The 14,968-nt window shown below is 40.2% G+C and overlaps 1 protein-coding gene and 1 non-coding gene across 5 annotated transcripts in view; one reads left to right on the top strand and one right to left on the bottom strand.

The window, feature by feature from the left end:
* NFATC3 (nuclear factor of activated T cells 3) overlaps window positions 1–14,968 on the bottom strand; it is a 133,700-nt gene that overhangs the window by 8,534 nt on the left and 110,198 nt on the right. The window contains exon 10 of one of the 4 annotated variants that reach the window (XM_060132607.1): window positions 4,460–4,563. The exons of 2 other annotated variants lie outside the window; for them this stretch is intronic. In XM_060132607.1, coding sequence (XP_059988590.1) covers window positions 4,463–4,563 — 101 coding nt within the window. In that variant the 3' untranslated portion in view covers window positions 4,460–4,462. Of the gene's footprint in view, window positions 1–4,459; window positions 4,564–10,713; window positions 10,786–14,968 lie in introns of those variants that run through there. One more of the 4 variants, XM_060132608.1, reaches the window with a different exon arrangement.
* Window positions 7,471–7,577, top strand: LOC132510562 (U6 spliceosomal RNA). Its single transcript, XR_009537364.1, has one exon. It is a non-coding gene; the product is annotated as a U6 spliceosomal RNA (small nuclear RNA).

Raw genomic sequence — 14,968 nt, 5'->3', positions numbered from 1 at the left:
TCGGCAGGCAGACTCTCAACCACGGCGCCACCAGGGAAGCCCAGTACTAATTTCTTTAAAAAATTAGTGCTTGCAATTTTCACTTCCTTTTGAATGTATATATGCATGAATTTATTTAAGTCCTACTCCACAAAGCATGTGAGTTGGCTTTATTTTTTTTTCCACGAATTTAAGGTAAAAACATAAGGAGTTGTTTATGCCCCTACTGTACAATTTTATCACTTCCCCCCTATAAAGAGTAAAGTGAATTAAAAGCCTAGAACAAGGGTCAACAGCCCTCAACACCCGTGGTAACAGGTTATGTAGGTCACAGCATTTGGCCTACTTGTGGCAGCTACCGTCCTTGACTCCCATTACCCCAACACCTGGCTTGCCACAACAGAAGTAGTCAGAGCCATCAGCAATATCTGCTGTAAGAAAAAACAAATTTCTTTTTTAATCCAAGAGATGTTCAAATTAACAGTCCACTGTAATGCTATCTGTACACACAAGAATGAGGTGTTTGAGTAACGGCCTCTTATTTAGAGCTATTTCCAATGCTTACGGATTCAGAGTTAGAGCTGGCAAGCATGGTAGGGTATGAAATCTCACCACCAGGTGGAGGGGCAGGGTAACCCAGGGCACTGCCTTTGGAATAGGCGGATGCACATTGTCAAACACACAAAAGTTCAAAGGGCCTTCATAACTAGCATCTGAGCACCTTGATCACTTTTGTAAAGTATTTTTTGGTATAATCAGTCTCCATTTATGTATACTATTTCATTTTAAAGCTGCAATGAACATTCATCAAAGTTTAGCAAATTCATCTTTTCTTCCTTTCCTTACACCCCAAGATTAAAGGTATAATTCATTCTCTGGGTGAACAATTTTATGGAGATATTTTTTTTATAAAATGAAGGCCATATATAAGTATAATCATTTTCTGAATTTCACTTGAAATGAAGAAATAAGAGAAATTTGGAAGTAAGGGAATAGAAATTATTTTAAATGTATGAGAAACTAGTATTACTTTATGGTTTATTACTCTATAAGCATAGTTTCCCTAAGATTTACTTTTAGGTTATTAGATAAGTTATAAGAATACCATCTAAATGAAATACATAAAATACTGAATTCAACTATTTATAGAATGAGCTGAAGAATTAATTTGCATTTATCAAAATCTGATTAATTTGCCTTTTCGAGCTGAAGACAGAAAAAAGTTCCTGAAAACTTACAAGGTACCTATAGTAGACTGCTAAATGTCCTAATTCATTCTTCTCTAGTAATTGAGTTTAACTAGTCACAGGGCCACTCAGCTACAGACTACACATTTCCTGGCTTCCCTTTTGTAGCAAGGTATGACCATGTAACTTGCTTTCTCTAAGTGTGAGTAAAAGTGATGTGTGCATCTTCCTCATCACTTGCTCAGTAACCTCTTCCCCTCCTTTTCATACCCCTTGCTTTGGGCTAAGACTCAGTCAACGTGGTGACTCTGCTTTGACAATACCGAAAGAGGTAGAGGAACTAAATGAAACAGGAATCCTGATCTCTGAATTACCGTAAGGTGTGAGAGAAAATTCCAGTGTAGTTAAGCCACTGTATTTTGGGATCTATGTTATAATAACCTAGCTTACATTATTAACAAAAATAAAACTCAGCACCATAAAGGTAAGACAGAAAGAATATTCAAGCATTTTAAGCAAGAACCAAGATAACCAGCTTGAGCTCTATCATAACAAGTTTTTTTTTTTTTTTTTTTTTTTTGCGGTACGCGGGCCTCTCACTGTTGTGGCCTCTCCCGTTGCAGAGCACAGGCTCCGGACGCGCAGGCTCAGCGGCCATGGCTCACGGGCCCAGCCGCTCCGCGGCATGTGGGATTTTCCCGGACCGGGGCACGAACCCGTGTCCCCTGCATTGGCAGGCAGGCTCTCAACCACTGCGCCACCAGGGAAGCCCCGTAACAAGTTTTTAACTAAGTTATTTTATTCTATTCTATTCCATTCCATTCCATTCTATTCTATTCTATTCTATTCTATTTTTTGGCCGCGTTGTGCGGTTTGCAGGATCTTAGTTCCCTGACCAGGGATTGAACCCGGGCCCCAGCAGTGAAAGCACCAAGTCCTAACCACTGGACCGCCAGGGAATTCCCTAAGTTATTTTAAGTTTTACACTGAACTCTAGATAGTTTCCAACCATAGGACAGATTGAAAATTACATGCACAATGATCAGAAGATACCCTTCACTTTTAACATTAGATTTAATACTACTAAAGGGAAATTATGACACTTTTTTCCACAACTGACTGAGAGGGAGATCAGTCCTGTTATTAAGGGTCCTTTCTTTCTAAGAAACTCTTATATATGTGATACTATACTAAGTGTCATACAGATCTTTCCTCTAGAAAAAGTTGTAACTCAAAACATTCTACAAACATTAAGTCTCCAGCTGAGTAAACAGTACACAGTTACTTGAAAGTATATTCAAGTATCAGCACGTATGTTTTTGTATCAGTAAAAACTGAAATGTGGGGGGAAAAAACCCAAAAACAAAAAACTTATTTTCAATTTAGGTTAAGAGGTGAGATTCTGGGGACTTCCCTGGAGGCGCAGTGGTTAAGAATCCGCCTGCCAATGCAGGGGGCATGGGTTTGAGCCCTGGTCCAGGAAGATCCCACACGCCGTGGAGCAACTAAGCCCGTGAGCCACAACTATTGAGCCAGCGCTCTAGAGCCCGCGAGCCACAACTACTGAAGCCCGTGCGCCTAGAACCGAGCTCTGCAACAGGAGAAGCCACCGCAATGAGAAGCCTGCACACTGCAACGAAGAGTAGCTCGCGCTCACCGCAACTAGAGAAAGCCTGCGCACAGCAACAAAGACCCAACACAACCAAAAATAAATAAATTTTAAAAAACGGATGTGGGATTCTGAATTTTAGGCCTATCAGAAGACTGTCCTTTTCCTTATTTTTTAAAATTTTGTACATTTTCTCTGAGTAATCTTGTCCATTTCTATATACTGTACTGTTGACTCCCACATCTGTTGTCTCCAGGGCCCAAAACCTGAGCTCCAGAGCTGTAAACCCACATGACTCATTCCACACCTATGCTACGAATCCCACATGCTTGCCTCTTCAAGATCTTGCCCCACAAATTTCCTGCACTCTTCTCTTTAATCAATCTACTCACCAACCCTATCCTCCTGGATTCTTTTCATCATTGCTTAAATATGGGTAAGTCTCTATCTCAAACAAGCAAGCGAGCAAACAAATAAAAACCCTAGACCCCACATGGCCCTCTATATCTAATTTCTTTCTTTCATTGTTTAACATCTTAAAGGAGTTATCAACACTGCCTGCTGTTTCTCTATTCTTACCTCCTGTTCATTCCTTAGTCATCCATTGGTCCCTTCACTCCACAGAAACATTTCTTACCAAGATCACTAGTGACCAAATTGTTGCTTCATACACAAGAAGGGCAGTGGGGTAAACACTGGAAGAAATAAGCTTTAATTTTGGTTCAGCCGTGATGTGACTAGGGCAATTTAATCTTTTTTCAACTGATCTTCTCAACTATGATACAAGGAAATTCATATAAATCCTTCTATAACTCTCCTGAGAGTTTTATAGATATGTAGAAATTTAGTGGCCAATGATGTGAGACCAGGGTAGGCTGGCCCAGCTTCTGGGAGAAGCCAGGGTTTTGGTGCCTTATCAGGAAGCTTTAGTATCCTAAATATAAAGATTTGGGTAGTGGACATGATTTCTAAGTCCCCTTCCAAATCCAAATTCATTAAAATGAAATTCAAATGGCATTTTGAGAACTACAATCTGTATGTTTATAATTTCTACCACAGACTTTCTCAAGTGGCTTTGAGAGTCTTTGAAGAAAGAAGCTGTGTGAGCGAGAGGGAGTGGTATGGTTGCTTGCTGAGGCACAGAGGCCTGAGGCCCAGCCCCCTCCTCACAAGTACTGACTCCTTCCAAATGGAGCCCCAGATGAACTACCAGCGTGCAAACATGGGCCTAAAGGACAGGCTCAAGGGTAAACGATCCAGGTTGCCTCTGGCAAATGGCTAACATTTCCTGCTTTATTTCCATTCCATACTGCCTCACATCAAAACTTAGAGCACCTGACCAGAAATGAGTAGGCTTACACACCTTATCAGCAACCAAATTTACTCCACATCCAAGCCACAGAATTCATATAGACAGGACTCCCTCTGCTTTGGTTCAATAGATCCAATCAACACTTGACTTTTATTCAATCCCAGACTAAAATTATAAGTGTGAGAGCCTGAGTGTAGTTAAATTTAAAAAGCACTCTTACAGTCAAAGTTTAGTTCCAGAGATAATGAGTGGGCCCCTACCAAGAAGATGCCCATGTATACCCCCTCCTCTGCAGCACATGCAAATCTGGCCACTGCATGCAAATATCAGACTTGGGCAGAAAAACAGTGACACATTTCAATCAACACTCACCCTCTAGATTCTCCAGAAAGGAGGTGGACATGAGAACTCACTGTGGTTAGGCCATTTCTCTGCTGAACCTGATGGCTGGTGTTCCAAGTCAGACATAAACTGGTCTGTGTCAAAGAAGACAACATCACTACTGAATGGAACAAACCAGAGGGTAACAATCTACTACATGCCCAGCTTGTTTTTTTCTATAATTAAGAGGAATTTAGTTGTCCTTTATCTGTCAATCACTGCATAAAATGGCTCCCCGCATTTTATTAGATAATATAAATATTGAAGTCCAGAGAGTTTAGGTAACGCTGATTTATTTTCTAAATTTAAAAGGGCAGTTATTTTAAAAAGTTACAATGGTGGTTTTCAGTGATTTTAAAGGACAGATTTAGTTTTAAATAAACTAGTTTTTATTAGATTAGATCTATCAGTGGTTCCCAAATACATGTCTGTGGCTACATCACAGTTATGTGGGCACTTAATAAAAAAAATAAACTCCTGGGCTCTACTTCAGAGCACAGAATCAAAATGTCTAAGGGTACGAGCCCAGAACACTATACGCATAGGTAAATTTGTGGGTCATGGAGGAATATTTTTTAAACTGAAGTTCACATCCATTAGCAGGCTATGAAATCAATTCAGCAAGCTGAAATCAGTATTTAAAAAAATAAATAGAACAAAATAGAAGATAAGCTACATTTTTTTTAATAAAGGTTAAGGATTGGCTTGTGAGCCTTTCATGTTAGTTGTGTATGTTTTTTGTGTTTGTTTGTTATGTAATAGATCATGCTATAAAACTTACTTCTTATTGTTAGAAGCTGTCAAAAATGTTGAAAGTCACTATACTCAAGAAGAGTCACTATTACCAGTTTTGTGATAATCGCTGACACACACAGATGCCCAGTTAAAGAGTCCAAAATACAATGAGGCAAAACCTCCTCCTGTGACCTATAAGGAATTATTTTTGGCCTTTGCTGTACGAATTCAAATAAAAGGACTTAACCTTTTATTAGATTCTAGAAGAATGATTATTTTATCTTGGAAGAGAAGAAACTGTAGTCTCTGTGAACTAATTAATACCCTCCTCTTAGGCAGATAAAAGAGGGAAAACAGGGCTTCCCTGGTGGCGCAGTGGTTGAGAGTCCACCTGCCGATGCAGGGGACACGGGTTCGTGCCCCGGTCCGGGAGGATCCCACATGCGGCGGAGCGGCTGGGCCCGTGAGCCATGGCCGCTGAGCCTGCACATCTGGAGCCTGTGCCCCGCAACGGGAAAGGCTACAACAGTGAGAGGCCTGCGTACCGCAAAAAAAAAAAAAAAAAAAAAAAGAGGGAAAATAGAGGAGGAGCCAATCTGTTCAAAATGCAGCCTCACCAAAGGGGTCAAAACAAAACACAAAAACCAGAAATCCTTTGTGCATAAGCAAAATTTTTCTGCCTTAAGCTTTTTTATTACTAAATTTGAGATCACTCACCTAGCTTTCAGGGGTGACTTAAGGATTACAGTGTGTATGAAGTATTTTAAAGACTCCAGATATATTGTCAAAAGTCTGCCTTCTGAGGATGCCCAATCTTCACAACTGAGTCCTTCAAAACAGATTCTAAAGTGTAGAACATGTGAGTCCATGTAAATCAGCACATAAATTAGAAGAAAGAAGTCCAGGCCAACAGATGCTGGGGGCTTTTGTGAGTTGTGTGATACAGTGGTAGTTTCAGATTGTGCTTATGGAAACTTGCAGTCCTCGAGACATTTTTCTAGTTCCTTGAAACACTGTTGACAGCTCCAAAAAATACCTGATTTCTCTTCCTATCACAAAAACTTTCACCAGACATTTAAAGAATTAACACTAACCCTTAAACTCTTCCAAAAGATTACAGAGAAGGGAACATTTCCTCTCTCATTCTAGGGCCAGCATTACCCTGATATCAAGGCCAGACAAAGACACTACAAGAAAAGAAAACTACAGAACATCTCCTGTGAATATAGATGCAAAAATCCTTAACAAAAGTACTAGCAAACTGAGTTCAGCAGCATACTAAAACGGTTATACATCATGACCAAGTGAGATTTATTCCCAGAATGCAAGAATAGTCCAACATACGAAAAATCAATGAATGTAATATAGTATACATTACTAGAATGAAGGGAAAAAAACACATATGATCATCTCAATTAATTCCGAAGTATTTGACAAATTTCAATACTCTTTCAAGATAAAAACACCCAATAAACTAGGAATAGAAAGAAATTTCCTTAACATGTTAAAGACCATATATGAAAAACCCACAGATAACATCATACTCAATGGTTAAAGACTGAAAGCTTTCCCTCTAAGAGCAAGAACATGACAAGGACTTTTGCCACTTCTATTCAACACAGTACTGGAAGTTCCAGCCAGAGAGATTAGGCTACAGAAATAAAAGAAAGAGGTAAAATGACCTCTGTTCACAAATGACATGATCCAACACATAGAAAGCTCTGAAGTATCAATATACAAAAAAATGTTAGCACTAGTAAATTACAGGATATAAAATCAACACACAAAATTTAGTTGTATTCTATATACTTTTAACGAACAATCTAAAAAGGAAGTTTATAAATCAAGTCCATTTACAATACCATTAAAAAGAACAAAATACTTAAAAATTAACCAAGGAGGTGTAAGATTCGTATACTGAAAGCTACACGTTGCTGAAGGAAACAGAAGATCTAAATAAATGGGAAAACATCCCATGTTCAAGACTTCATATTGTTAAGATGAGAATACTACCCAAAGCAATGTAGAGATTCAATGCAATCCCTATCAAAATCCCAATAGTGTTTTTGCAGAAACAGAAAAACCCATCCTGAAATTCATATGCAATCTCCAAGGACCCTGAAAAGCCAAAACAGTCTTGAAAAAGAACAAAGATGGAAGACACACTTCCTGATTTCACAACTTACTACAAAGCTACAGTAATCAAAACAGTGTGATACAGGCATAAGGACAGACATACAGACCAAAGGAATAAAATAGCCCAGAAAATGCTCACTTCAGCAGCACATATACTAAAACTGGAATGGTACAGAGAAGATTAGCATGGTCCCTGTGCAAGTATGACACACAAATTCATGAAGCATTCCGTATTTTTAAAGAATCTAAAAAGAGTGGATATATGTATAACTGATTCACTCTTCTGTACAGCAGAAACTAACACAACACTGTGAATCAACTATACTCCAATAAAAATTTAAAAGAGGGCTTCCCTGGTGGCGCAGTGGTTGAGAGTCCTCCTGCTGATGCAGGGGACACGGGTTCATGCCCCAGTCCGGGAGGATCCCACATACCGCGGAGTGGCTGGGCCCGTGGGCCATGGCCGCTGGGCCCGCGCATCCAGAGCCTGTGCTCCGCAATGGGAGAGGCCGCGACAGTGAGAGGCCCGCGTACCGCAAAAAAAAAAAAAAAAAAAAAAAAAAAATTTAAAAGAAAAATAACCCAGAAACAAACCATGACAATATACAGTCAATTCATTTTCACTTTCAAGCAAGGGTTCTATTGGACATGCAAAAAAAGAATGGAAGCTGGACTCATCCTCCATACCATATACAAAGTTAACTCAAAATGGATCAAAGACCTAAACATAAGAGCTAAAATTATAAAACTCTTAGAAGAAGAAAACATAGGGCAAGTCTTCATGACCTTAAATTGGGCAACAATTTCTTAAGTATGACACTAAAAGCACAGGCAACAAAAGAAAAAATTGATAAACTGGACTTCATCAAAATTAAAAACATCAAAGGATCCTATCAAGAGAGTGAAAAGACAATCCATAGAATGGGAGAAAATATATGCAAATAACTTATTTGATAAGGATTTAATATTCAAAAAATATAAAGAACTCCTACATCTCAACCAAAAAACCAAACTCAACCAAAAAAATGGGCAAAATATTTGACTAGACATTTCTCCAGAAAAAATAAACAAATGACCAATAAGCTCATGAAAAGATACCCCAAATCATTAGTCATTAGGGAAATGCAAAATAAAACCACAATGACACCACTTTACACCTATTTAGGATGGCTTTTTTTTTTTTAAATAAACATAAGTGTTGGCAAGGATGTGGAGACACCGGAACCCTCATGCACTGTAAATGTAAAATGGTGCAGCCACTGTGGGAAAAATATTAGTTTGGCAGTTCCTCAAAAAGCTGAAAAAAGAATTCCATTTGGTCCAGCAATTCCACTCCTAGAATACCCAATAGAACTGAAAATAGAGACTCAGATACCTATACTCCAATATTCAAAGCATCACTATTCAAAACAGCCAAACGGTGAAAACAAACCAAATGTCTTTCAACAGATGAATGGACAAACAAAATATGGCATATACATACAATGGAATATTATTCAGCCATAAAAAGGAATAAAATTCTGATCTATGCTTACAACATGGCTGAACCTTGGAAACATCACGCTAAGTGAAATAAGCCAGACACAAAAGGGCAAATGTTGTATTCCACTTATATGAGGTATCTTTAGTAGGGAAAGTTATAGAAATGGAAAGCAGAATAAAGGTTACCACAGGCTGGGTTGTAGGGAGAGAATGGGGAGTTATTGCTTAATGTGTATAGAGTTGCTGTTTAGGGTGATGAAAAAGTTCTTGAAATACACAGTGGTGATGGCTACACACTACTGTGAGTGTACTTAATGTCACTGAACCATACACTTAAAATGGTTAAAATGGTAAATTTTATGTTATGTATATTCTACCGAATTTTAAAAATTTCAAAAACAAACTGTGTGGGACTTCCCTGGTGGTCCAGTGGGTAAGGCTCCGCACTCCCAATGCAGTGTGCGTAGGATCAATACCTGGTTGGGGAACTAGATCCTGCATGCCTGCCGCAACTAAGAGCCCGCATGCTGCAACTAAGAGTCCATATGCCACAACTAAAGAAGCCCACATGTTGCAACTAAGCATCCACATGCCACAACTAAAAGATCTCGTGTGCCGCAACTAACACCTGGCACAGCATAAATAAATAAATAAAATAAGTATTAAGAAAAAAAACTGCGTTTTCTCATAGGAGAACATTGTATGAAATGACTGAATGAGGTTTTCACAGATCGAACCATTGACTCAAAGCAACACCTGGGGCTTCCCTGGTGGCGCAGTGGTTGGGAGTCTGCCTGCCGATGCAGGGGACACGGTTTCATGCCCCGGTCCGGGAAGATCCCACATGCTGCGGAGCGGCTGGGCCCATGAGCCATGGCCGCTGAGCCTGCGCATCCGGAGCCTGTGCTCCGCAACGGGAGAGGCCACAGCAGTGAGAGGCCCGCGTACCGCAAAAAAAAAAAAAAAAAAAGCAACACCTGGAGGACTTCTGTAAATCCCTCTTAAAATTTATAAATCTGGGATATGGAATCTGTTCCTTTTTAAAAATTTTTTATTTATTATTTATTTATTTAGGCTGCGCTGGGCCTTAGTTGTGTCATGCAGACACTTAGTTGCAGCATGCATGCAGGATCTAGTTCCCCGATCAGGGATTGAACCCGAGCCCCCTGCACTGGGAGCATGGAGTTTTACCCACTGGACCACCAGGGAAGTCCCAGAATCTGTTCCTTTTATAAAAAAGTTTTGAAAAATTAAATATTTATAAATTATGAAATATGTCTGTGGGAAGATGAGCAAAATTTCCCTACTCGTCCAAGCTGCCTCTTGACCAAGCTGCTTACTTTAGCCACCTTATCGATATATAGGCTTTTCTGGTTTATACAAACAGACAATGATCTGGTGGGTATTAGAAAAGAAAGGCTTTGGAACCGTAGTGTCGTCACTTACTGGATTGGTGACCTAAGGGAAGTTGTTTAACCCTTGTAAATCTGTTTATTTGCTTGTGAATTTGTTTACTTATTTATTCAAAGTCTCCTGAAATGTAAGTGTAGGCACTCTGCAACATTTTATAGAAATACAATTATTATTACCTAAATTGATAAAGGCAGGACAATTAAATTATCACTTAATGACCTCATCTAGTCTGGTGGCTTTAACTACCTCCTGCATGCCAACAACCCTCAAATTTATATCTTCAGTCTATAACTCACTTCCAAACTCTAGACTTCAGCCAACTGACTACTTTATATCTCTACTTGAATGTTCAACAGATACCATAAACAAAACACATCCAAAATTGAACACCAGATCTTTCTCCAAAACCTGCTCCATCCAGAGCCTTCCCCATCTTACCTGACAGCAATGCCATCTTTTCAGTTGCTCAGGCAAAACCCCATTGGTGTCATCTTTAACTTCTTTCTCTCACATCTCACATGGAATCTGTCAGGAAATGCTACTGGCTCTACCTTTAAAATACATCAAAAATCAGTCCATCTCTTAGTCCAAACCATCATTTCTGGCCTGGATTACTATAATAGCAACTTAACTGGTCTCCCTGTTTCTGCCCTTGCCTCTCTACCCAGCAGCCAGAGTGACCCTGTTAAAACCTATATCAGGGGCTTCCCTGATAGCGCAGTGGTTAAGAATCAGCCTGCCTCGCAGTGGTTAAGAATCTGCCTGCCAATGCAGGGAACATGGGTTCAAACCCTGATCTGGGAAGATCCTACATGCTGCGGAGCAATTGAGCCCATGCGCCACAACTACTGAGCCTGCACTCTAGAGCCCTCGTTGCACAACTACTGAGCCCACATGCCACAACTACTGAAGCCCATACACCTAGAGCCCATGCTCCACAACAAGAGAAGCCACCACAATGAGAAGCCCGTGCACCGCAACGAAGAGTAGCCCCTACTCGATGCAACTAAAGAAAGCCTGCGTGCAGCAACGAAAACCTAATGTAGCCCAAAAAAACAACAGTAATTCTTAAAAAAAAAAGAATCCACCTGACAGTGCAGGGGACATGGGTTCGAGCCCTGGTCCGGGGAGATCCCACATGCCATGGAGCAACTAAGCCCGTGTGCCACAACTACTGAAGCCCACGTGCCTAGAGCCTGTGCTCTACAAGAGAGACCACCACAATGAGAAGCCCATGCACCGCAATGAAGAGTAGCCACTCCTCGCCACAACTAGAGAAGGCCCGCGCCCGCAATGAAGACCCAACAAAGCCAAAAATAAATAAATTAAAAAAAAAAACAAACCTGATTCAGATCATGATGACTCATCTGTTCAAAACTCTACAACAAAGGCCTACAAGACCCTATGTAAGAGTTCTTAAAAGTGTGATCAAGGACATGTGGGGTTCCCTGAGGACTTTTAAGGGAGTCTTCGAGGTCAAAATTCTTCTTATAATAATACCAAAATTTTTTGCCTTTTTCATTATCATTCTCTCCTGAGTTTACAGTGGAGTTTTCCACTCGGAAACAAATTGTATGTGATGACTTCATTGCTGTGATGGGTGATGGAAAGTGTCTGTGTATTCTTTTTTTTTTGGTACGCGGGCCTCTCACTGTTGTGGCCCCTCCCATTGTGGAGCACAGGCTCCGGACGCGCAGGCTCAGCGACCATGGCTCACGGGCCCAGCCGCTCCGCAGCATGTGGGATCTTCCCAGACCGGGGCACGAACCCGCGTCCCCTGCATCGGCAGGCGTACTCTCAACCACTGCACCACCAGGGAAGCCCATGTCTGTGTATTCTTGTTTTCAAAAGTTCTCAGTTTTAACTTCTAATACAAATAAAAACTGATACATACAAACCACCTAAATAAAAGTTCTTGGGGATCCTCAAAAATTTTTAAGATTATAAAGGAGTCCTGAGAAAGTCTCTTCAGCAAGTGGTGCTGGGAAAGTTGGACAACTGCATGTAAATCAATGAAGTTGATTTACACACCCTCACACCATGTACAAAAATAAACTCAAAATGGCTTAAAGACTTAAACATGAGACATGACACCATAAAACTCCTAGAAGAGAGCATAGGAAAAACATTCTCTGACATAATACCAATGTTTTCTTAGGTCAGTCTCACAAGGCAATAGAAATAAAAACAAAAATAAACAAATGGGACTTAATCAAACTTACAAGCTTTTGCACAGCTGAGGAAACCATTAAAAAAAAAAAACAACGAAAAGACAACCTACGGAATGGGAGAAAACATTTGCAAATGATATGACAGACAAGGGCTTAATTTCCAAAACATATAAACAGCTCATACAACTCAACAACAAAAAACCAAACAACCCAATCAAAAAATGGGCAGGGGCCTCCCTGGTGGCGCAGTGGTTGAGAGTCCACCTGCCGATGCAGGGGACATGGGTTCGTGCCGTGCCCCGGTCCGGGAAGATCCCACATGCCGCGGAGCGGCTGGGCCTGTGAGCCATGGCCGCTGAGCCTGCGCTCCGCAACGGGAGAGGCCACAACAGTGAGAGGCCCGCATACCACAAAAAAAAAAAAAGGGCAGAAAACACATGGGCATGCTAACAGATGCTCAACATCACTAATTATTGGAGAGATGCAAATCAAAACTACAATGAGGTACCACCTCACACTGGTCAGAATGGCCCTCATTAAAAAGTCTACAAATAAATGCTGGAGAGGGTATGGAGAAAAGGGAACTACACTGCTGGTGGGAATGTAAGTTGGTACAGCCACTATGGAAAACAGTATGAAGATTCCTCAGAAAACTAAAAATAGAATTACCATATGATCCAGCAATCCCACTCCTGGGAATATACCCAGACAAAACCATAATTCAAAAGATACGTGCACCCCTATGTTCATAGCAGCACTGTTCACAATAGCCAAAACATGGAAATAACCTAAATGTCCATTGACAGATGAATGGATAAAGAAGATGTGGTACATATATACAATGGAATACAACTCAGACATAAAAAAGAATGAAATAATGCCATTTGCAGCAACATGGGTGCAACTAGAGAGTATCATACTAAGTGAAGTAAGTCAGACAGAGAAAGAGAAATATCACATGATATCACTTACATGTGGAATATAAAATATGGCACAAATGAACTTATCCACAAAACAGAAACTGACTCATAGACATAGAAAACAGACTTGTGGTTGCCAAGGGGGGTGGGGGGAAGGAGAGGGATGGACTGGGAGTTTGGGTTTGGTAGATGCAAACTATTATGTTTAGAATGGATAAACAACAAGGTCCTAATGTATAGCACAAGGAACTATATTCAATATCCTGTGATAAACCATAATGGAAAAGCATATAAAAAAGAATGTTTATGTGTGTATAACTGAGTCACTTTGCTGTACAGCAGAGATTCGCACAACACTGTAAATCAACTATACTTCAATTAAAAAGAAAAAAAAAGGAGCCCTGAGACCAAAAAGTTTGAGAACTGTTGCCCTGCACGTTTGGCTCCCCATTACCTCCTTGACCATATCTCCTACTACTTTCCCTCTAGATACCTCATATTCCAGCCACACTGGCCTCGTTGCCATTCCTCAATAAGCCAGACATGCTCTTACCTTAGGGTCTTTCCTCTGCTTGTCCCTTTGGCCTAGAATACTCTTCCCCCAGGTATCTACATTGGTAATTTCCTCATCTTCAAGGTTTTTTCGTCTCATCTTCAAGTTTTTGATCAAATGTTACCTCATCAATGAGGTTTATTTACTGTATTTAAAATTGTACAGACTTCCCTGGTGGCACAGCAGTTAAGAATCTGCCTGCCAATGCAGGGGACACAGGTTCGATCTCTGCTCCAGGAAGATCCCACACACCGCAGAGCAGCTAAGCCCGTGTGCCACAACTACTGAGCCTGTGTGCCACAACTACTGAAGCTCACGAGCCTAGAGCTCGTGCTCTGCAACAAGAGAAGCCACTGCAATGAGAAGCCCGCGCACCGCAACGAAGAGTATCCCCTTCTCGCCCCAACTAGAGGAAGCCCTCACGCAGCAACAAAGACCCAACACAGCCAAAAAAATAAATAAATAAAAAATAAGTAAATAAAATATTTTTGTCCCTGTGAATGATTCATTTCCAAAGGAACTCAGAAACAGGATAAGAATTTTAAAATAGAATACATCTTTAGACACTGGCTTTGTATCTTACACTTGACAGACATCAGAAAGTTACTATGTTTATTATGTTTATAGAAGTGAGATTATATAAAGTAATCAACGATAGTTATTTCAGAAGCCACTAAACACGTGCAAGACAATCTAAATTTCAGACAGACCTGGATTCAAATGCCAGTCCCAGTGTCTGTGGTCATATAACACTGCGCTTAAACTCTCTCAGCCACATCTCTGAAAATAAGGTTAATAATTCACTTTTTACAGATTGTTGGGAAGAACTAATGAGCTACTAGCAAAGTGCCTACCACAGTGTTCAAAAAAAAAGTTTTATTATCAAGAAACAGTAACCATAATTCATTATTATTATTTTTAGATTGTAAAACATTTATCACAGATACATCCAGGTTTCAAAGATGTTAACATGTTTGAAATAAAAAGTGCCCAATAGAATCAATGAAATACATACTATAAATAGTGTTGGGGCAACCAGTGAAGTATTTAAAAACTAAATTTAGATCCCACCCTCAATACCTTACAACTC

Source organism: Lagenorhynchus albirostris, chromosome 19 (genome assembly GCF_949774975.1).
Source record: "Lagenorhynchus albirostris chromosome 19, mLagAlb1.1, whole genome shotgun sequence".
Lineage (NCBI taxonomy): Eukaryota > Metazoa > Chordata > Mammalia > Artiodactyla > Delphinidae > Lagenorhynchus > Lagenorhynchus albirostris.
The sequence above is the reverse complement of the archived record's forward strand: the minus strand, read 5'-3'. Positions and strand labels throughout refer to the sequence as shown.